Source organism: Schistosoma haematobium, chromosome 2 (genome assembly GCF_000699445.3).
Source record: "Schistosoma haematobium chromosome 2, whole genome shotgun sequence".
In the NCBI taxonomy this organism is placed as follows: Eukaryota; Metazoa; Platyhelminthes; class Trematoda; order Strigeidida; family Schistosomatidae; genus Schistosoma; species Schistosoma haematobium.
In genome coordinates, this window is record NC_067197.1 from 9,352,403 (window position 1) to 9,376,650 (window position 24,248).

At 32.5% G+C, this 24,248-nt stretch overlaps 1 protein-coding gene across 2 annotated transcripts; it reads right to left on the reverse strand.

The window, feature by feature from the left end:
* Positions 1–955: 955 nt before the first annotated feature.
* Positions 956–22,797, reverse strand: MS3_00006162 (uncharacterized protein). Of its 2 annotated transcripts, XM_051214277.1 has the most exons (3): positions 22,610–22,797; positions 1,551–1,726; positions 1,202–1,514 (listed from the first exon to the last, which is right to left on the reverse strand). In XM_051214277.1, exons 2-3 carry the CDS (start codon positions 1,697–1,699, stop codon positions 1,316–1,318), a joined length of 348 nt encoding a protein of 115 aa, XP_051067428.1. In that variant the 5' UTR covers positions 1,700–1,726; positions 22,610–22,797; the 3' UTR covers positions 1,202–1,315. The 2 variants fall into 2 exon arrangements, with proteins under 2 accessions (XP_051067427.1, XP_051067428.1); XM_051214276.1 differs by having other exon boundaries at positions 956–1,726.
* Positions 22,798–24,248: the final 1,451 nt, after the last annotated feature.

The following is a 24,248-nucleotide window of genomic DNA, read 5'->3' on the forward strand; positions in this document are numbered from 1 at the left end:
TGGCTTTCAAGCTTTTTGGTTACCTTGTGGTTAGGATTTATTGAAACTCTTCTTTCTGTCTGACGGCTATGACGACTTTGACGCCACACACCGCTACATACTACTTACAAGCAATTTCGAGAGTAGCGTCTACCACAGTAGGAATGAATAATTGTTCTGAATTCAGTAACTCTTATCGTGAAAATAGCCTCGGCGGAGCGGATATATGATAAATCCTCCATCAAAATCTTATTATCAAACCTCTTTATTCCTCCAGTCTGTTAAACTACTAGCAAAAGTATTTACACGCTTTCCTACTTAAAAACTATCTTAACTGCTCCTGATACAAATCGCTAAAAGACTCATAGTCTGTTAGTTTTTGTTCAGTAATTGTTATAATACAATGTCAACTCGTTTCTTTATCTACGTATTTTATCAAACTCGTTGGTGAATATGAAAACTATTAATTCTTATTTAAGAAAACAAGTCCTAGGCTGGATAAATTTGAATCGTATTAGTGGTATACTTTGGTGCACTGATTCAGTGCATGAATAAATAACAAACTTGAATAAATAACTAATGTTTTGATTTATCTAGTAAACAGGGTTTTTCAGTATATTTCTCAAAAAATATATCGTTTCAGACCATAAAAGTAACTTGTCAGAAAACTTTCTGTTTATATTTTATTGTTACTATTATCAAACTTGGGATTGCTTAAAAAGTAACAAGTTAATTTATCGGTCACTGTGATTCACGCACTACTATGTTGCATAGCGTCATTATATTTTCATACTATCCAAATCTATTAAGAAAACCAACTAATACAATTGATAAATGCAAGATATGTGATATTTCGTTGGAATCATAAACTGATCTAAGTTAGGCAACCATTAAAAAACTGGAAGTATTGGAAGGCCGTTTCGTCCTAGTATGGGAATCCTCGGCAGTGGAAACCCACAACTCCGCAAGCGAAACCTCTCACACAAACGTTTAACCTCTAGACCATTGAACCGACATCCGACGATATTAATGTCCAACTCTAGTGAATCCACAACATTGCGCGACCATCTTCCATCGTCTTTGGAGGTAGTTTCCTCACACCTGACACAGATTAGTCTCATTAGCCATGGTTTCTCATGACCGGTTTATTATTTTAAAGAAATTCAAAAATCTCCACAACCCTATACTGAAAATGATATTTACCATTTATATAAAACAAAACTTCATTTTTATAATTTATTATTCAGACATCTTAAATAATGAATAAATAGATGTATGGTAACATTTTTTGTTTGCATATGTGTGTAGACATTCACGTGTTTAAAACTATCTTCGTTTATGAATGAAATCTAGTTGGTGCTGGTAGCCCTAAAATGAACCTTTTATGTTGTCTATGTGATGGTGGTAAACCAAGTAGAAAACGTTTATATTCAACTTTAGGCGGTAGACCAAGTAGAAATCTTTTATCTTCATTGACTAAATCTTCATCAGAATCAATATAATCTGGTCTATAGCCATAGCCATACATTGGACGTCTGTAACGGTTAAATGTATATGAAGATTGGCTTAACCTTTTAGGTGTTGGTAAAGCTAACAGAAAGCGTTTATCTGCACTGATATCTGAAGGATCATCATTAGAGTCCATACAATTAATATAACTGGTTAATATTAGAAATCCAACAATCATACAACAGAAGGGTTGAAACCAATAGTTAATCATATTAGTTGAATATTCTGTAAATAATATCTAAAAAGAAATATAAAAAGGATACATATATTGAAGACTGATATTTGACCAAATATTATGTATTATGTTTTAAGAACAGTTTAAATATGATGTGAAGTTATTAACAACGTATTCATAGAGCCTAAGCCGAAAGTAAGCGATGAATAAGTTTATTAGGTCAGTTCAATCAACATAAGTCAACACAATTAGAAAAAAACCCAGAAAGAACATAATAACTAAATTGGTTTCATCACTTCAGGAAACTTTTCAACTTAACATAAATTTAGTAGACAACTAACCAATTAGGATTTATGTGTAGATAATTTCTATGTTGAAATTCAACAATGAAACAGACATTCCTAGTTGAACAAAACAAACATGTAAAATTTCTTTATTGATCGGTATCTAAAAAATATATATTAGTCAACAAATCTCTAAGAATTTCATAAATTTTGTTTTAATTATACACATATTTCAAGATAAATAAATGTATACTTGGTGTAGTAAGGAAATTATTTTCAGAAAGGGGCTTTGTGGAGATTGTAGTGATTTTTAATAGTTGAATTCATGAGTCAATCGAAGTTAGATCACCATGGAAAACCTGAAAGCACTGGATGGACGTTTCGTTTTAGTATGAGACTCTTCAGCACCATGCATCCATGATCCCACGCCAAAGGGACTCGAACCCAGGACCTTCGGGCTGACGCGCGAACGCCTAACTTCTAAGCCACTGATCCGGCCGGTATCCAACGGTGTTAACACCTAACTTCAATTGTAACATGATTTTGTACAACCTTTCATCCAATTTTACAATGGTGGTCTAGCTTAGATCGAGTCGTGAACTATACATATATATATTTAAACACATAAACATCGGTACAAGGGGACATTAAATATATATGCACCACACAATAACAATGAGACCAGTAGCAGTTATCATTGATATATGTATGAAGGCTATGATACTACCCGGGCGTTCAGATCAAATCAGGAATAGTCTTCAGATGAACAATCTTAAAAATGAGGTATTTATCAAAAAGAATATATGGATTTAAATAACAAAATTCTATATTAAATTAAACAAAGAGCCTCAGGTTATTTTATATGAATAGATGAAATGAATCAAACCATATCAGTCAGTCAGCTACAACATAGGACCAGGCACATATGTGCATCGGTCCAAGTTGCCACACCTCATTAGCACCACAAGATGAACACCGGATTCATAAAAAGTAGTTAATTCAGTGGTGGTAATATATATAAGAAAGATTGCATATAAGGACATAGTACAGGAATAAAGAAAAATATGAATCGTTTTCAATCTTATAGTTTAAGGGAAGACAGATTGTGTATACACTTAAGTCATTATGATCGATTCTGAGCCATTTCACCTAGAGTCTCCAACCACTACTGGTTATGATAGTGGCACAAATCACAACCAAGTAGTCTGAATCTACCAACATGGCTCAGACCAGAAGTTAATGACTTCAAACACTGGTGCGAAGTTTTGTTTTGTCCGCCACTAACTTTCTTCCAATTATCCCTCACACTAATCAGCATTATGCGTCGTGTTAATCGGTGTACAGACATATGTAGCACATGGCCCAACCATTTCAGTCAATGAAGATTCACAGCTTCATCAACTGATCTTATTGAAAAATTAACATTTTAAGTAAATTAAATTCTTCAATTTTAACTGTTAAGAAATGTAAATGAAATAAATAAGACTTTTAACTTACAATTTGATACATCGACTACAACTTAATACATTCGGTTAGTGTAGATAAAATAACTTGTATTTCGTTTTGTTTTTAGTTTATGTAATGAAATTGATACATTCAACATGATATTAACTTAGAAATGAATAATATGAGTAGTATCTATATAGATAATAAAATTAATTTTGGTGTAATGGTATGAATGAAATGATGGTATATTGTTAAAGGTAATAAATATTTTAATCCTAATCATTAAATGAAAAACATTGTACAGATATGTATCCAATGATTTGTCATTGTAAAGAGGCAAAATATAAATACATTTTGTGATTATGTAATTGTCGATCTCAAAAGAAAGATATTCTTTTGGTTTTATGAAAGAAATATTTATGTATTTCAGCTGGACAAAAACAATATTTTAGGCATGAATACCGGTTATACAATGAAATCATTTACTTATGTTGTACATTTGTATTTATAGTTATATGAAAAATATATGTCTATGACTTTTTTTCTTTGATAGGCCTGTTACTCCCAATGGAGCATAAGCCGCCGACCAGCATTCTTCAATCCAATCTACTCTGGGCCTTCCTTTCTAGTTCGATCCAATTGTTGTTCATTTTTCTCATGTCTGTCTCCATTTCTTGGTGTCATGTGTTGTTTGGTCTTCCTCTTTTCTTTTGACCTTGAGGATTCCACGTGGGGGATTGTCCTGTGACGCAGTTGGGTGCTTTCCTCAATTTGTGTGTCCTATCCACTTCCAGCGCATATATGTCTATAGAAGGATAGAAAAGATTACAATGGAGTTTTGTCCTCTGAGCTGGATGGTTTCGTCAGAGAACAAAACTCCATCAAAATTATCCACCTGAGCTACAAATCTTTCCTAGCATCCCAGTAAAGATTGCATCATAAATTGATTCAAGACTCTTATTATCAAATTAGGTTACTCAATAATCAAGGAGTAAAAAAGAAGAATATAAGGATAAAAATGATTTATAGGTCAGAATTATGAAAGATAATTGTTTCATTGACAGATATTGAAGAAAAGTGACAAACATAAAGGTCATAATAAAAACTGAATAATAATTGAGAGAACTTGTTTAAAAGGTAATAATAACGGATGACAGTTTAACATTACAAAATACTAATTTAAAAAATCAATAATAACAAGAAAAATAAAAAATGAAAAAAGACATGAAAAAAAAAATCGAAATATACTATAAAAGGTAATTAGAGCCAAGGATGGATGAGAGGTTACTTACTTACTTACTTACTTACACCTGTTACTCCTCGTGAAGGAGCATAGGTCGCTCACCAGCATTCTCCATCCAACCCTGTCCTGGGCAATCCTTTCTAGCTCCTTCCAGTTGTAATTCATCCTTTTCATATCTGCTTCTATTATCCGACGTAATGTGTTCTTTGGCCTTCCTCTTTTCCGCTTCCCTTCAGGATTCCAAGTTAGAGCTTGCCTCGTGATGCAGTTTGACGATTTGCGTAATGTATGTCCTATCCATTTCCATCGTCTTTTCCTAATTTCTTCTTCAGCTGGAAGTTGGTTTGTTCTCTCCCACAGAAGGCTGTTGCTGATGGTATCCGGCCAATGGATGTTGAGTATCTTGCGAAGACAGCTATTTATAAATACTTGTACTTTCTTGATTGTGGTTGTTGTAGTTCTCCAAGTTTCAGCTCCATACAGTAGAACTGCCTTGACGTTCGTATTGAAGATTCTCACTTTGATATTGGTTGAAAGTTGTTTTGAGTTCCATATGTTCTTCAATTGTAGGAATGCGACCCTTGCTTTGCCGATCCTCGCCTTTACGTCTGCATCGGATCCTCCTTGTTTATCGATGATGCTTCCCAGGTATGTGAAGGACTCTACATCTTCCAGAGTTTCGCCATCAAGTGTGATTGGATTGCTGTTCTCCGCTTTGAATTTGAGGACCTTGGTTTTCCCTTTGTGTATGCTGAGGCCTACTGATGCAGAGACTGCTGCTACATTGGCTGTCTTTATCTGAATCTGTTCACGTGTACGTGATAGGAGGGCTAGGTCATCTGCGAAGTCCAGATCGTCTAATTGGTTCTGAGCTGTCCATTGTATTCCGTGTTTTCCTTCAGATGTCGAGGTCTTCATAATCCAGTCGACCACCAGAAGAAAGAGGAAGGGAGAGAGTAAACAGCCTTGTCTGACTCCGGTCCTTACTTGGAATGCATCTGTCAGCTGTCCTCCATGCACTACTTTGCACTGTAGTCCGTCGTATGAGTTCCGGATAATGTTGACAATCTTCTCAGGAACTCCGTAGTGTCAAAGAAGTTTCCATAACGTTCTCCTATCTACACTGTCGAATGCCTTTTCATAATCAATGAAGTTGATGTATAGTGACGAGTTCCACTCAACTGATTGTTCGACGATGATCCGTAGTGTTGCAATTTGGTCTGTGCACGACCGATCCTTTCGGAATCCAGCTTGTTGATCTCGAAGTTGGGCATCTACTGCATCCTTCATCCGGTTCAGCAACACCCTGTTGAAGACTTTCCCTGGTATTGACAGTAGTGTAATGCCTCTGTAGTTTTCACATTTGCTCAGATCTCCTTTCTTTGGAATCTTGATGAGGTGTCCTTCTTTCCAGTCCATTGGCACTTGTTCCTCCTCCCAAATCTTTTTGAATAGAGGGTAAAGCATGCTTGTGGTTACTTCGACGCCTGATTTCAGTGCTTCAGCTGGTATGTTGTCGGGTCCTGCTGCTTTCCCGTTCTTGATTTGTCTGACGGCCATTCTAATTTCTTCCGTCGTTGGTGGGTTGACGTCTATAGGAAGATCTGTGTGTGCTGCTTCGATGTTCGGTGGATTCATTGGAGCCGGCCTATTCAGGAGTTCCTCGAAGTATTCTACCCATCTGTTTCGCTGTTGTTGAATTTCAGTGATTGGCTTGCCTTCTTTGTCTTTGACCGGCCTCTCTGGTTTACTGTATTTCCCTGATAGTTTCTTCGTTGTATCGTAACGCTGTTTCATATTTCCTTCTCTAGCAGCTTTTTCTGCCGTCGTTGCTAATTCTTCCACGTATTTCTTCCTGTCGGCTCTAATGCTCCTCTTCACTTGCTTGTTTGCTTCTATGTATTCAGCTTGTGCTTGGACTTTCTCTGCTCGTGTTCGGCTGTTGTTAATTGCTGTCTTCTTGTTCTTCCTTTCTTTGATCTTGTCCAGTGTTTCTATAGAGATCCATTCCTTATGATGGTGTTTCTTTAGGCCCAGAACCTCTTGACACGTTGAAGTCAATGTTTCTTTGATGCCTTTCCAGTTGTCCTCCATGGTAGTTTCTTCTTCCTTCAGTAGATCTTGAAAGGCTTGGAATCTGTTGTTGAGAGCTATCTTGAATTCATTGAGTTTGTCAGTATCTCGAAGGAAGGCTGTATTGAACCTTTGTATTGCTGTTTGTCCACTTGTCCAGTTCTTTTTTAGCTTCAGTTTTAAATTGGCTACAACTAGGTGGTGATCTGAAGCTACGTCAGCTCCTCTCCTGGTTCTCACATCTTCCATTGTCCTTCGGAATTTTTTTTTGATGCAAATATGGTCTATCTGGTTCTCTGTAGTGTGGTCCGTTGAGATCCATGTAGCCTTGTGTATACGTTTGTGTGGAAATATTGTGCCTCCTATGACTAATTTGTTGAATGCACACAAATTTGCAAATCTTTCTCCATTTTCGTTCCTCTCTCCCAGTCCATGTCGTCCCATAATATCTTCATATCCAGTGTTGTCTATTCCGACCTTGGCATTTAGATCTCCCATCAGAATGGTGAGGTCCTTTCTTGGACATTTCTCTATCACTGACTGCAGCCGCTCGTAGAATTGATCTTAAATGTCGTCGTTGGTATCATTGGTGGGTGCATAACATTGGATAATATTCATTGTGATCCCCTCCTTCTTTGTTTTGAATGATGCTTTGATGATTCTGGATCCGTGGGATTCCCATCCTACAAGTGCATTTCGTGCTACTTTGGACAGCATTAGAGCAACTCCCTGTGTGTGTGGACCATTTTCCTCTTCGTGACCGGAGTATAGCAGCATCTCTCCCGTAGCTAGCCTTTTCTAACCAGCTTGGGTCCAGTGGGTTTCGCTGATTCCCAGTACTGTCAAGTTGTATCTCCTCATTTCCATTGCTATTTGGCTGGTCTTCCCGGTTTCCCACATTGTTCGAACGTTCCATGTACCTATAAAAATTTTTGCTCTGGTTGTTAGAAGGGGCATCGGCCTCGTGGCTTCCGAAGGAATTCGGCTTTCACCATGAAGCGTCATAATTCTTCTAAATGAAGACCTTCTAACTCTCAGGGCAGAGTTAAAATGGTTTGAATTATTTTTTCTGGTAAGCGTTTTTTTAGCGAGTTAGTTTTCTACGGGATGGGGACGCTAACCCCATGCCCAACCCTCCTCCTTTACCCGGGCTTGGGACCGGCAGTAACTCTAGAAGAGCTACAGGCGGATGGATGAGAGGTTGGATGTATCGTTTTTACACACGAAGTTCGGGTTTGAGTTGGTGGATTTCCAATACCTCAATAGTGCATAAGATTTTGATTCGAATTCAATTTGATCCAATTCTTTTGACTGTGTTAATTACTTTTAAAGAAGACTCCTTTTGGAACAATATGTCCATAGTTGATTAAATGCTTTTGTAGTGAACTAGTAATTGTTTTGCATTCTCCTTTTAAAAATCATGCCGGGTAGTGTTCTGAGATGCATTTAGAAAGTGATCGTTTTGTGCGGTCAATGTAACTTTACCCACATGAGCAAGTTAATATATAGATGCACATTGATTTGACCCAAAGCGAAAGTTCATCATTAAGACATCCGTGAATGGTAAGTCGGCTTGAGAAAACAATTCAGAGCTTAGCTGAGTAGAATGTTTTATTCATCGATTTTGAAATTCGTTTATTCAAGATTTCAGAAGCCGGTATCTCTTTTAAATTCCATATTCATAAAAAAAGTTTCCTTTTGTAATGTTGATGCTTTTTCCGGATGATATCTATGTGTTAAGTTACTATCGACAATAATAAGAGTCTCGAATCAATTTATGATGCAATCTTTTCTGTCCTTCTATAGAGATATACTTTTCATATAACTATAAATACGAATGTACAGTTTAAGTAAATGATTTCATCAAAAGGAAAAGGTTTCTTTGCCAACTTCTGTTTATTTTTATTCAATGATACAAAAATCTGGTTCATATATGTTTCCTCCCCTTCAAACCACTCTCCAGAAAATATTGATTTTTAAAAATAAAATCAATTATTATTGCTATAAGATGAATAAATAAGACAACAATTTATTCAGTGATTACCTTTTGAATAACAATGAGCTCTAATGATCATGCTATCAATAATTTAGATTTAAACTCAAGCGTTGTTACAGACAAAGATAATTTGTTTTCTGGTATGCCATATGCCGGGGAAAGAAAGTGTTCAGCTGGACAAACTGCGTACACATTTCAATAACGTCTAGATCAATCCCTACTATTTTATTCATAATCATTTTAAAATTTATGGTACAAGTTTAGCATAATGACGACCTTGCGTTGACTAATTAGAATTAGGAAAATACTCAGTGATAATTGACAATAGTCGATTCTAAAAATGTTTGAAATCTATTATGCAACCAAAAAGTGAATTTTAGGTGTTGCCTAAGATAAATTACACAACATACCTGCTCCTAAGGCAGATTGTGTGCTAAATTAGTAGATGTTATTTAATGCATATTTAGGAGTGTTTAGCGAAGCTAGGTAATATTCTTCTAAATCTCAATCCTAAGTTTCTTAAAGTTGTGAAAAGAAAATTGGTAAGGATTGCATTATAGCTGATGCTAGTTCATGATGGAAACCCTTACCTTTATTTGTTAGATCAACTCAAAATCTCAACAGAACTCTTAATACCTAATCCAAACCTTTATGAAATATAAATGATTTCATTTAGTGACCAAAACTCTGTGGAAAGATAACCCTAAGTAAAAACATTAGCTGGACTCTTAATATGTATATTTAATCTTTTTCTTATTCTATGAGGAGTAGTTTAACATTTAAGTTAATTATTCAAATTAAAGCTATTATACCACTGTTAGTTTATTTCTTTGTACTGCTAATTGTTTTATAACCAGGCAGCGTTTCCTAACTGGCTGATAATCCACTCATGTTCGTCAGTATATTATGCTTTTATCAGAAGGGTTTTTGTGGAAATTTTAGAAATTTTACTGATTGAAATCATGAGTCAATTGAAGCTAGACCATCACTTTTATCAAATTTCTCATCAAGATACTGAGAAAACATAGTCGGAAAGAGAGGTTTCAAATAAAATCTCTCAACCGATTTTTCCTTATAAAATACTTTAATTCTAATAATCTCATATACTTCCTTAACTAACTATTTTTATTGGGAATATTACTTTTTCTTGTACCAATTCCCTTAATTTATACGAAAAGAATTTTGGACACAGTTATATTCATCAGTCTTGACTACGACGTTTGAGATGTTTCTGTTTTTTGTGTACTCCTTTACGATTATTATTATTCGTTTGCAAGTCTCAGTAACTACACATTATTTCAAACAATTAATGTTATTTACAAGTTGCATTTATTATTATTATTATAAGCTTTATTTAATACTATATTTTCGGTACAATATAGAATTCTCAGCACAAAGTATTTCAACAAGTTTCCGTTTCTTTCTTCTTGGTCAATCCTGGCGATAAATATTGAGTGATAGCCAGTTAGATGTTAGCAGTCCAGTAAATAAACATCTGAATAATACATATTCTTTTCTCTGCATATTGCCAGCAACCACATTATCTCTTATTGAGCTTTTTGTAACTTTGACAACGAAAGGTTGTAAACTTTTCAGAAATGCACTAGGATGGGTTATGCGATTAATATACATAATGATATATTAAAACAAACAAAAATAGATAACTTGTCGAAATATTTAGATGACAGGAAAAGGTAGCCCAGATGCTCAAGCAGGACCCATCGGTCTAGTGCGTGAACACATAATCTCTAGATCACTGAACCAGCCGGTATCCAACAATGTGAATTTCTAACTTCAAATAATCCACGAAATTGAGCCACTGTCTTCAGTGAGTTACTATCTCATAACCGGCCTGGTTGAACTCCATTGGTCACTGTTTCTCACTAGAACTGCAGAAAAATACTTCTTGGAAACAGTCACTACTCAGCATACGATGATTATAATCAAGAGTCCCATACTAGGACGAAACAGCCGTTCAGTGCTTCCAGGTTTTCCATAATGTTCTAGCTTTAATTGATTCATGAATTTAACTACAAAATTACTAAATATTTTATGATTCATATCCCAAATGAAATTTAGTTGAACCAATGTATGAGAAAAATAGGAAAAGAAATTTCTCATGAATTTCAAAGACGGTCACAATTTCTAAACTTTGTCTAAAGTATAGTTATAAATAAAATTTTAGTGTAATGATTCTTTGATCAGAATTAAGCTTAAACTATATAGATTGAATACAAACAATGTGTATAAGTAAATATTTATTATTAAATTTAGTCACGTCAATCTAATTACGGTCATTTATTAAACTTGACTTGGTAACTTATGCAAGTGAAAAAATTGTGTTTTTTTTAATCATCATCAATTATTCTTTTACAGTTAACTATTGTAGATTTTAGTCTTAACAACAACAACAAGAAAAAAGATTCCCAATTTACACGAATGAATACGGTTGAACGAATGTGATCTGAATAGATGTTTATATTTCGGAGTGGTGGTGGCGGGGGTGTTTCCATGGTGAGACTGTGTTTAGTATACAAATATATTTGTAAATTATGGATATTTAATTGTATGCATCATTTATTACAATATTTTATTGTATTGTAATGTGAAAAAGTGCGATTTACGGTTGATTGTTAATTTTTTTAGACCATAATATGCAATTGAGGGGAAAAAATTTGTTGGATAGAATAAGAATAGCAAGATTTACAGATTAGAATGAAATCTTTAGTAAAATTAAAATAGACTTCTGGAACTATTAGGGATCTTAATTCATATTTCAATTACTCGTTATGTTAATTATAAGAAAGTACATTCATGAAGCATTCAATACTATTATTATGTTGAAATTGGATATTTATTGTAGACCACATGAGAGGAAATTTCGGAGAGAATACATGAGTGATATTAGAGACATTGTTGAAAATTAAAGAAACTGTTCCTAAAAATAGAGACTGAACATGGGAAAGAACCTGAATATCATGTATACTGATTATTGGATAGGAAATAGATCTCTTAGAAGAACAAATGTTATAATGATAAAGCTATCCATCAATAACATTTTGTACTTTCTATCACCTGATTTCGTATCGGTGATGCATATTGCATATGGGAGGGGGCAGTTGAAGAGTTACTTACATCTTTGAAATACTCAATAAATACTTCATTTTCAAAACAGAGTAACTAATTGTGAATGTGAAGAAATTTAAGTAACATGATAAAACAATACATATCTTCTAATTTCTTTCTCGCAATTTGGTTATTGATTAAAAAATGATGGATATTGAGTTGTTAAGGGTGTTTAAAAAGTCTATCAAAAAAAAGAAGAATTGTGTAGTCTCAAATATGTTCTATTTCAATGCTTTTAATCGACTGCAGATCAAGTAAATTTACAACATAAAATAAGGTTTGAAACAAATGTCCAATGTATAGTAGTTAGTGATGTTAAGATGGAATTTTCAGGAGAGATTGGATATTAAGAGCAAATGACAAATTAATACTAAAGTTTAAAGTTGAGATGGATGGATATACAAATGTCTAGTCTAGAGGTTATAAACAATGCTGCTCAAAACAAAAACCAATATCTACGTAATGATACAGTATAATTTCTAAACATTTACTCAAAAGATGAGTATTAGTAGGTCAATGAATAAACCAGGTTATATAATAAGTTAAATTATTACAGGACAAGTATAGTTATTAAAGGAAATTAAAGTGTACCATGTTTCCTTTCTGTATATACATGCCACGTAAGAATTAATTGGTATCACTAGTCTCCATAAAATAGATTTAGTACTACATTTTGAATTTTCTAATTAGATTAAGAGCTGTGTAGATACGGAAATGATCAATTAGGTCTTTGAATAATCTAATTTACAGTAAGATTAAACTCACAAGCCGCGCTACCACTTCAGTTAAGAAACCAGAACGTCAACAAAAATGAGTTTGACATTGATCATTAAGTTATTCGATAAATTAGTATTTTTATCTGATCTACTCTGTATTTGAACGCAGTAGCTAAGTGAATAATGTGATGGCATTTGAAGTGAACATTACTAGGTTCGAGTCGGAGATTGAACACCAAATTTGGAATGTAGGTACATCAGGCTGATGAGTTCCAAATAGGGTGAAACTCATGTCCTATATTCCACTGTTAACTACAATCCAACTCTTCTTTAAATGCTTGTGACTGAATGGTATTATCGAAGCGATCCACATAGGATGGACATATGTCAATAAAAGACTGATCAATTTCAACTCTAAACATCAACAGGAAGATATAAAGAACCAATGCGAATGAAAGACAATTTAGCCATTTATATTTTTGGGACACCACACACCTACTGGAATATTATTTCAATTCAAATAAAAGATTTTCGAATAAATTTATGAGACGATATTTCATATGAAAACTGCTTGTAATAATTGTATGAATAAGTGGGAAACATTATAGTGTAGAACGAGTGGTGGTATGGAATTTTAAAAAAAAGACATACAGTGATTATCCTCATACATTGGAATTAGTCTGTTAATTAAAATTATTTTGTAAGATCTTGGTAAAAAGTCTTTTATTTATCAAACCTCATTATTGATTTATTATAGTGAATTTAGTTTTTGATAACACTTAGTTTATTCATTACAACATTTCATGTTTTGTAATTAGATCGTTCATCATCATCATCATCATCATCATCATCATCGTCACCATGCATTCATACATACATAGTGCATTTTATACGTAACCTTCTGGTCCAGTTATTTGTAGTCGTAGAGGTGCAATACATTTTTATTACTTCTATCATTTAATGTAACTTATAACTGAAATGAATTATAAAGACTGTATAAGATTAAAGTGGAATTACTCATACATAAGAATAAAGATGATCTCATTGATAAACTAATTACTACTGGTAACCCTGAAAAACATTAGGAAAATATTAATAATAATAATAACGGGAATACTAATAACGGTAAAATAGTTTGTTTTAATTCCTATATTAAAATGCTGTTAATGAGCCTTAATATGAATTTTGGTTAAATCTCATACAAATATGAATGATAATATTGAGTTTTACTAACTAAACGTATAAAATAGATAATAAACCTTAATAGTATTTATAAATTCAAACAATGGTAATAGTATGTGCCAATGATAAGATTTTAGTGGGGGTTTCTTTTTATTACAAAGGAACACAATAGATAATTATGGCATTGGAGACAATCTGGATATATATATTGTTGATTCTATGAGCAGTTTAAAACAAAACAGAATTAGTTGGGGTATTTTTGTTTGTTTGTAAAACATTGTGAATATAATAGTAATTTTTAAAAAATCTTATTGAATATAGGTTGTACCTTAGTTAGATGATAATTGATAATTACTTAGTAATTTGGAATTCCTTACTATAACTAATACACTTACAACTTTACAATAAAAGTATACAAAAGATAAGTTAACCTATTTCTTCGTAAAATTAATGACATTCACTGTGTAAGTAGGTGAAGTGAATTTGCTGATGTTAGAATAATTTTTAGTTGATACATCTAGTTGTTTATTTTGAGGATAAAACTGGTTACAAATACTAATTTCATTCATGTGTTTTTTTGTCTTTATTGTATGCTCCTTATAAGCTGTTTAATATTTAGGAATTTACTTCTCTGTAAATAGATGAAGTATTCTATCATTTTTTCTTTAATAATAGTGTAGTGCGTGCTACTTATATTGATGTAAGTAGTATATGACGCGAGTTAAAAATGTAATGTCTGGTAGCCGAAGATGGGGGGAGATCAAGAAAGGAAGAGCGAGAACAAAATGCAAATTGTAAGAAAACGCATGAAAAATGAAATGTTAGACAATGAATTGATGTTTACAACAGGAACAGTCCAGGTTGATATGATGGATTGATATTTTGCAAATTAACGATTTACTATATGGTTTTTCTATTTTACCACCTAACTCTGTAGTTTTGTGCTGAATACTTTTGATTGTCATCACTCGTGTTCTGCTCACTACAATAGCAGTAAAAGTGCACTGTATTGTGATGATGTTTAGAATAATCAAAAAAGTGTATTTTCCGTAGGAAAATTTAGTGAGATTACATATGTGATTGATCGAACCTTTTGAATTGACTCGAATATATTAGATAATGTGTAACTTTTGAGTCATTTTTACCCATTTAGTAATTTTGTTGCTGTCATAGGAAATCGTGACTGTCAAAATATACATCTCTTATATTCGTATCCTTTCTATACTACGAATATAAATATCATTTATGCTTGTGTGTGTGTGTTATTGTCTGTAAATTTATTATTTTATTCAATGTCTGTTTTCTAGTCACACTAGAAAATTAACTTTTGTGAATGATATTGACGTTTTGAATGAACAATATTTTGTATAGAGACCATTACCATCATTGCTTCTTATATTATTGCTTGTTTAAGTAACTAAGTGCCTGAAATAAATTTATCCGATTTAATTCTTATTTATCAATACTAAGTAACATTCTTAGACCAGACAGAAAAGTCAATTAAAATCTAAAAAAAAACAAGGTGAAATTCCTTGAGATAACAGGTCAGTACAGAAAGTACTCGATGTACGAAACATAAATTTATTCTATTAACGTTTGAAGAGTATAAATGGTTTAATATTTGATACTTTTAAAGAAAGGATTAACTTAGACTTGATCAAGTAAAACCACTTGTTTCATCATCATAAATTCGTAGAATGATGTCCTCAATAATCATAAATATCTCAGGTTATGAGTAATCGTTGGTATTTTTCAACCATCTTAAATGTTATTACCAATAGATATCATTTATTACAAATTGACATTGCTAGGAGGTGTCATTATGTCGCTATTTTATCTTGCAATGGGACTCCTTAGCAGTGGATATTCATGAAACCGACAAACATGACATCCGGGATCTTCAGGTCTTGTAGTTTAGGCATAAAATGTAAAACATTGAGTTCCTAATTAATAGCCAACATTTTTAACTATTATAACAGTAAAATAGCTAAAGTTTTCGAAATTTTTCAGCTGATTCCTTTTTATTGGTGTATGTAGATGATGTAGAAAGTCGATAAAAGTCAGAGATTTTTTACTTCTAAATGTTGTCATATGAAAACCATTGGAAATTAAGAACCACTTAACAGGTTAATTTGATCCCACTTCTACACATGAAGAACCTACAATTTTATTGTGTGAGGAAAGCCAAAAACTCCTAGTTTTACACCAACCACTGGACCAACAAGTTGCTAAACTAAAATTTAACAGTGAATATATTTGACCTTTACCATAGTCATAGGACTTATTATTTTAACTACCCCCCCCCCAAAAAAAATAAGAAATTAGACACATTCATTCTAAATTGTTATCTGTTATTTTATTTCAATTTTAGACTGGTAAAGAGCATATTGTTTTTAGCATCCATTCACATTCGAAAACCTTTTTGTGAAAAATATTAAATAAGCTTGTTAAATTCAGTATTATACCTTGAATTGGGTAAATATGAAGGAAAACACCGTAAAAGTTCCCTTGCAATTATCTTTCTTAAGTTCAAAATAATTAATGGTTATAAATTTATTTAAGATCATTCATATGTTCACTCATCGTGTTCAAATGCATAGTTATCCGATCATTTTGATGAATTGTATCCTGAAGGTACTTTGGTGAAATATCACTTAGACACATATTTAGACAAAATAAAGATACCTTCATTAATCTATGTATATGTAATAGAACTGATGAAAGTAGACATCACCTAAAATCTCTACCGATTATCATTATTTAATATTGCGGCTTTTATGATCGGTCATAAAATTAATTCTGTTTAAAAATATTGTTACCAGTATACACTTCCTTTTTCGTATTCGAACTTATTTGAGTGAATCATTGGTATAAGTTGAATGCATAAAATGAATAAGCGACATGTTAAAATGTGTAACTATATTATAGTACTAAGCCAGTTAAAACGTTACAAATGATTTTGTGAGCTTAAATTCACCTTTTAAATGAAAATGGGAAATCTCTTAAAAATTGTCAGTGTTTCATCTGGGAGGTAATCAATTTCTTTAAAATATGGTGATTTTGGAAGACGTTTTACTTCTTACAGCCTTACTATCAATTTTCCCATATTATTATTAAAGAGACATTGCTAGAGATTCCTAATTATCTGAGTGTAAGCCGGTCTATTTACAGGTCTCTTCAAGTGTCATAAATAATTAGACAAGGAACTTTTTATTATCTACAGAATCGTTATTAACAAATTTTCTGAACACTTGTTCAAACGAAGTCCTGATAATAATAAACAACTCGTGAAGATCATACTTAGAAACGTTATCATTCCTATACTAACAGTTTGCTTATTATTTTGCAAGTTACTAATGGTATATGATATTGTTGAAAGAATATTGAAACTGAAATTCATTGATCTGGATCATAATCATTTCTTATTTATTATTGGAGAAACTTTTAATAAAAGTTATAAAAAGTTATTTATATTTCACGCAAAACCTTCGATAATCATTTTCTTTATTCCGATTGTTTCTTCTCCATAATATTAATAATGGTTACAAGTATTCCATTAAGAATAATGTAATCTGTTGTTTACTTGAATAACCATTCAAGTTGAGTTAGTTCAGTAGATTATGAAATAATAATAATAATAATATGGTTCATATATATACTTCGATTATTTAAACCACAGATTGTTAAGCTAGTTAAAAGCAAAAACAAAATAATTGTACAACATTAGTCGAGCAAATTCTATTATATCAATTACCCGAGCATATGGATAAAAATTATATATATATATATACTCATGAAACCATAATGGTATATTTAATTACAGTTGTTCTAATATGTATGTATAGGCATATTTACCAGCTGGTTTGGTAGATGTCTATGTATGTGAGTTTCTGTTTGCCGTTAAGATAACAATTTGAATTTGATGATTTCATTTCAGATTAAAAAAATAATGATAACAATAAAACTGATATAATTCATTGGTTCTTTACCTGAATATCATGGGAATATAATAATCAATTGGTCTTAGTGAATATCTAAATTCAAAGCTTTTAAAAGTAAGAATAAGTTTATCGGATCCTTAAAATGGATTATAAGACAGAACTAAATAGGTTTGTGCCGACTCATTGGTCCAGTAGGTTAGGCGTTCACGCGCGAGACTGAAGACCCTGGGTTCGAATCCCGCGAGCGAGATCGTGGATGCGCACTGCTGAGGAGTACCACAACAGGACGAAACAGCCGTTCAGTCCTTCCAGGTTTCCAAATTTGGTATAACATCAGTCGGTTCATGATCTCAATCAAAAACTAAATAAATATAGTTTAAGCATAATGATAAAGATGTTCATATATATAAAGTTAAATCGTGCTAAATCTACAGATAAATTGTGAAGTTTAGATTACTTGGTCTTTATTCCTATGTACCCGTTGATGGTCGCTAACAGGTCTTTAATTAGAACAACATATATTAACGAACAATGTTGTTTTCAGTTGGATCTTTATTAAGCTTCACTGTAATATACAGGAATATTTAAATGTATATCTAAAGAATTGAACTAGTCAAGGCATTTTATAAATCAATGAGAACAACTGAATAGATTATATTAATAAATAAGTAACGTTCATATATATCTACGAGTTCCGCTACTGTTGCGGAGAAAGATATGTCGGGAGTAAAACTAGACAATTGATATAGTAAACTAACGAACACCTATCTTCGCATTATAAGAAGAGATGATGGTGATTAGCATCCACGACCACGCCCCCTGCGAGATTCGAACCCAGGACCTGCTGGTTTCGCGTGCGAGCACTTAACCACTAATGAATTCGATAATATTTCAGATAAGTCACAAGGAAGCTGTCAATTCATAATACAACTGAACTTAAAACTACTATTGTAAACAAATTATTTAACATAAATCATATTCAATCTTTTCTTTTTGCAAAAAAATAATGCTTCTTGGGTTTTTTTTTCTGAGAACCTTTTTCATCCATCTGCTTTGATTATCAGTTTCTTTTATGATCTAGTTTTCCTTCTTTCAATATAGAAGATTTAGATTGTATAATTTTGAATAGTTACCATTACAAACAAAGAGTAATGATTATCTTTTCCCGTTTACTATCATATCAATTAAGAAAATTCTAGTTTCTATTTTGTAACATTTATCTTATTTTCGTGATATGCTATCATACAAAAGTTTATATATATATATATATATATATATAGTTTTCTATCTATAGCTTATTGATAATCATTTACATTGAATAAATGATGAAATGAAATAGATATATACAAAGATAGATGTAAAAATAAACTGACCAAACATTATGTCTATTATGAATCTATGCTTTAGTCTTGGGATACAATTCTCTGTATGTCACCTGTTTATATGATGTAGATATTCGTACCAAAGTAGGTAAAGTTAATATCAAACTTACAATATGAAGATTGAAAGCTCAGAATATGGTTTACTAATAATCATAGCAGTCAAATTGAATGAATGATCAAATACATATGTAAATCAAAATATCACTTAAAAAACTTGAGAGCACTGGATATTTGTTTGATTGTAGTGTGACACTTCACAACAGTAGGCATTTATGATCTCGCATCCAGAGAGCGGACACAGGACCTACGCTTCCACACATACTCTTAACCTCTGAACAAGTGAGCCGGTATCCGATGGTAAACATGTCTCACTTTATTAAATTCACGATAATGAGTAATCCTAGTCTATCGACTATCGTGAGCTATCTCTCACCCAACATAGTTGAACTAAACTGGTCATGATTTCACACCAGATCTCTAGGAATAAACTCTCGAAGCCAGTGAACAGTTGGTTATTAGTATAGGGAATTTGCATGAACTGGAATTACTTAACAGCCATTTCGTTCTAGTATAGGACTTTTCAGATGCGTGAAAGATAGTTGATTTGGTTTACATATGTATTTAATCATTCAGTTTCACTGCTGTGTTTGTTAATAAACCATATTTTGGGCTTTCAATCTTCATACTGTAAGTTCGATAATAACATTACCTTCTTTGGTCCGAATATCAACATCTTATAAACAGGTGACATACAGAAAATTGTGTCTCAAGACTAATTTTTTTAATCGATTACGATTCACCAGGCTATTAGATGAATAGCAAATATTAAGTTGGTCAAGAGTTACTTCAGAAAATTTGGCTTAAATTCACTTAAACATCATGTAGAAAACATCTGGTCAATATCGCTTATTTAATTTTCATCATGATAGTAAAATGTCTATTTTAAGATTGATATAATGAATGGATCGATGTCAGACCACTATTGAAAATCTGGAAGTACTGAGAGATGTTTCGTCCTGGTATGAGACTCCTAAGCAGTACGAACCCATGATCTTGCCCGCGGAACTCGAACCCAGGACCTTCGGCCTCGCACGCGAACGCTTAACCTCCACATCCTTATACTACTAAAATATCTGCCATTGTCAACATTATATCCTCCTACACAACATTGTAAGTGGACGTTATGAAGGTCAAGTGAGCTGTATATGTATGGGACACAATATGGTAGACCTGGATATAAATATATATCATAAATTGGTTTATCCACATAGTATGTGATAGAAAGATTGCATGTTACGATATTTTTGTCTAATGTTTTGAAATACACAGAACATTTGAGCAGTACATACATTTGTATGAATAGTGTGAAAAACCTCAATAACATATAGTCGATGATTGTAAATATTACATAACCTGATATATAAAATTTACTTCTGAAGATCCATAAAAGTAAATATCACAACTAACTGATCACTGAAAGAGGAAGTAATAAAATTGAGAAGATTTTCTTATGTTCGCTAAATACAAATACCTTTTCATTAAAAGAAGCTTATGGAAAATTGATTAAAATATAAACTATACATCAACTTCCATCAATAGCTCACACAAAAATGGATGTCTTGATATATAACGTTTTAATTAATTGGAATAAAAATGGTTTTATTCATGAATAACATGATGAGTGTTTGTTTTTTAGAACTAATGAAGTGACAAATAAAGATACTAATTAAGTTGCCAAATGATTTTTAATTTTTACTGGTAGTATCTATGACTAGGATACATAATGGAGTAAGTCTGAATCAAAAAATTAAACCGGATCTATGTATTCAAAAAGAGACAGTAATAAACCTATCACTACCCTGATAATCCACTTCACTCATACATTTCCACTCACTCGATTCTCTTAAATTATGTAAACTCTGTTTCTGAACTTCACTCAACTACATCATTACATCACCCATCCCTAATGTTTCCTTGATTCTAACACGAAATAACCCCTGACTTGTTCTTCCACACACACATATATATATGGTTATTATTGATGACCCTTGTCATTTCGATTCTTCACATTCACTAATGTCAGTTGTTTTACACTATATCTTACCTCAATGTAAAATTCTAATCCATATTTGGTTGTGAGTAGCTGATGAGAAACCACGAACTATCAAGACTTCATATTATTCTGTATAAATGTTTGTTTTTGCTTTATTTAAAGAGGTTTCATTTCGAAATCTTCCTATTTCAATTGAAGTCATTCTTTGGAGATTGGTTAACTTATAAAATACTGATCTCAGTTTAACACTGTTCAGATGTTTCGTCTTTCTAAGGAGTCTGATATTATCAGTGATACTGTAGCTGAAATTTATCTGTGGTGAAAATACAACCCACAAATCTGTTCTACATGTTTCAGTTGAATTGTTCGCCTTTTTTTCTACAATTGCATGTACAACCATTTACGATCTATCGTGATAATAAATATTCACTGTCTACATAGTAAAACAGATATAAGGCACTTCACTGTAAATCCGAAAATACTTTCTATTGGGGATTAAATTATGCCGACGCATAATAGATTTTTCATTAATAAGTCCTTGGTTATAATGATCAACATTCAATTGGTTTCACCAAATGATTATAGGGGTTGATCTTAAGAAACAGCTTAATGTATTAGTTTAAAAATTATTCTGTTCGACATCAATTATAAAACGTAAATATTGTTATTACCGAATCATGTAAATTGATATTAATTCAGGATTAAACATCAATGGTTCCGTCATTTTACATAATATTCAGGTGATTTATATTACCTGATTAATGATATTGTTTAATTTGATATATACACTTTAGAACGCGATCATTCAATTTTTCTAATGTAATATTTTTGATAAGTAAGCTATAGATGGCCGTTTCTTCCTTGTATAGGAACCTTCAAGAAGAAATGGCCTTCCAGTGCTTCCAGGTTCTCAATAGTGATCTAACATTATTAAATTCATGATCTGAATTAAAACTCAACAATCCCTACAAACCTGAACTGATATAAATTTATGATTTTAAAGAGAGCAAGAACAAAGGTTGGTGAAGAATAATCTGAATTTATTTTATTTCGTCAGGTTCTCATCAGCTGCTTACAACCTAAAATATTTGAAATTTAACGTTATTATAGGTATTGACATACTTATACATTAGAGGGCAATGAAGGATGAATATATGTAACATGATGTAGCTAAGATTTCGTTAGAGTTATTGAAGTCATAAAATTTTGTTCCGAATAAATAGAGTTTGGGAGGGAAGGTTCCAGGACATTGAAATAGTGATTCAAATATTAGTTTACTTCTTTTTTTTAAAAAAAAAGCATTCCTTATGTTTTATAAAAAAATTACATATATAATAATGGAATTCTGTTCAGTCTTAGACAATAAACAAAACGGAATACACCCATTAAAACATTAAATAAGAAAGATTAGTTCAGCGAAGTGTTCGCCATAAAGAGAACGTTTCATTGAACTAATCTTTCTTATTTAATAACCAAAAACAACTATTCATTATCATTAACTTACATTTATTCAATAGAACCACTGATAGTAGGGTATATTTCAAAGTTTAGACTAATTATTTATGTCAAGAAAATTCTCTAATGAAATAAATTCAACAATTATATAATTGAGATTTAGATTCAATAAAAGTGAATTGGATCTAAAATATTTGTTTGTTTTTTTGTTTTTGAAGGGGGAGGGGTATAATAAAGGTATATGGTTTACTCAAATAAACGCATATTAAGCTTTAGCCTTGAATTTGACCAATCATAAAATAAGACGATGCAGTTATACTATTGGTGTAATATATTTGTAACATTGTCCCATATTGGCAATAATACATTTAAAGCCTGTTTATCTAAATTGTCCAATTTTAATATTGTTGAAGAATTTGGTATAAATCTTTGACTAAAAATGACACTGTAAAATAATTTTTTAAATTAATTTTTTTTATTCTTAAGAAGAATAATGTCTAAAGAAGGAACGAATCGAGTGAAGAAATTTCTTTTCAGTTCAATAATGTTTAGTGTGAATACTGGTAGATATAAATGTAAATTATCTCGTGAATTAGTTGAGATTAGACATGAACATCGTTGGGTGACGGCCGGCTTCGTGATCTAGAAGTTAAGCGTTCGGGCGTGAGAATGAAGGCCCTGGGTTTTAATCCCACGAGCGGGATCGTGGATGCGCACTGCTGAGGAGCTCCATAATAGAACGAAACGGTCGTCCAGTACTTCCTGGTTTCCAATGATTGACTAACATTAATCGGTTCATGATCTCAGTCAAAAAAATATTTCTCTTTTATTGGTCTGTTCAGAAATCTACCTGTCATTGAATTGACCGAATATTCCAATATTCAAATCTTTTCTGTTAACCAAATAGCCTCGGAGTTTTTTTTAGAAAATGGTATATCCAAAGAAACTTGACCATTAGTAGGAAAACAGATATATGACCTGATCGTACCTTTGCGTGACATATCTTTTCCTTACGGAACACCCTTGTAATTACTATTATTATTATTATTATTATTATTATTAGTGGTAGTAATAATAATGATATCATAACTATTCTATCAAAAGATCTACTGTGCAGAAGTAAACATTTTTTCGCAACGTTTTTTTTTACTTTTTGTTCATGTCGATTCTTGATCATAGCAAATATTTCAACTTTATGTTAGCATGTATGCATACGTAATACAAGCTGATATGAATTATTATCGAGATCATTAATCAATGTTAAAACACCAGTGAAAAACCGGAAGTATTGGACGGCCGTTTCGTCATAATATTGGACTACTCAGTATTGCACATCTATGGCCATGCATGAGGTATACGAACTCAGGACCTTCGGTCTCGTACGAATGCTTGACCCATTGATCATTGAGCTGGAATGTAACGGTGTTAATGCATAGCATAAACCAATCCCCCATATTGCCTGACCATCATATGCTAGTAACCACCTTTGAGAGGTAATCCTCGGAGTTCTAATGAGAAGCCGTGATCAGTGGAATTCAACCGTGTCGGGTGTGAAACAATTATCTACCTCAGATAATTGATGAAGGGTTAGACAAGATCATGGATAGATCGAAGTTAGACATTAACACTGTTGGATGCCGTCTCACTGGTCTTGAGGTTAGGCGTTCGTGTAATACCGACGGTCATGG

What these genes read in the sequence shown, in the direction of transcription:
- MS3_00006162 (XM_051214276.1), bottom strand. Translation starts at nt 1,699, where the DNA reads ATGATTAACTATTGGTTTCAACCCTTCTGTTGTATGATTGTTGGATTT.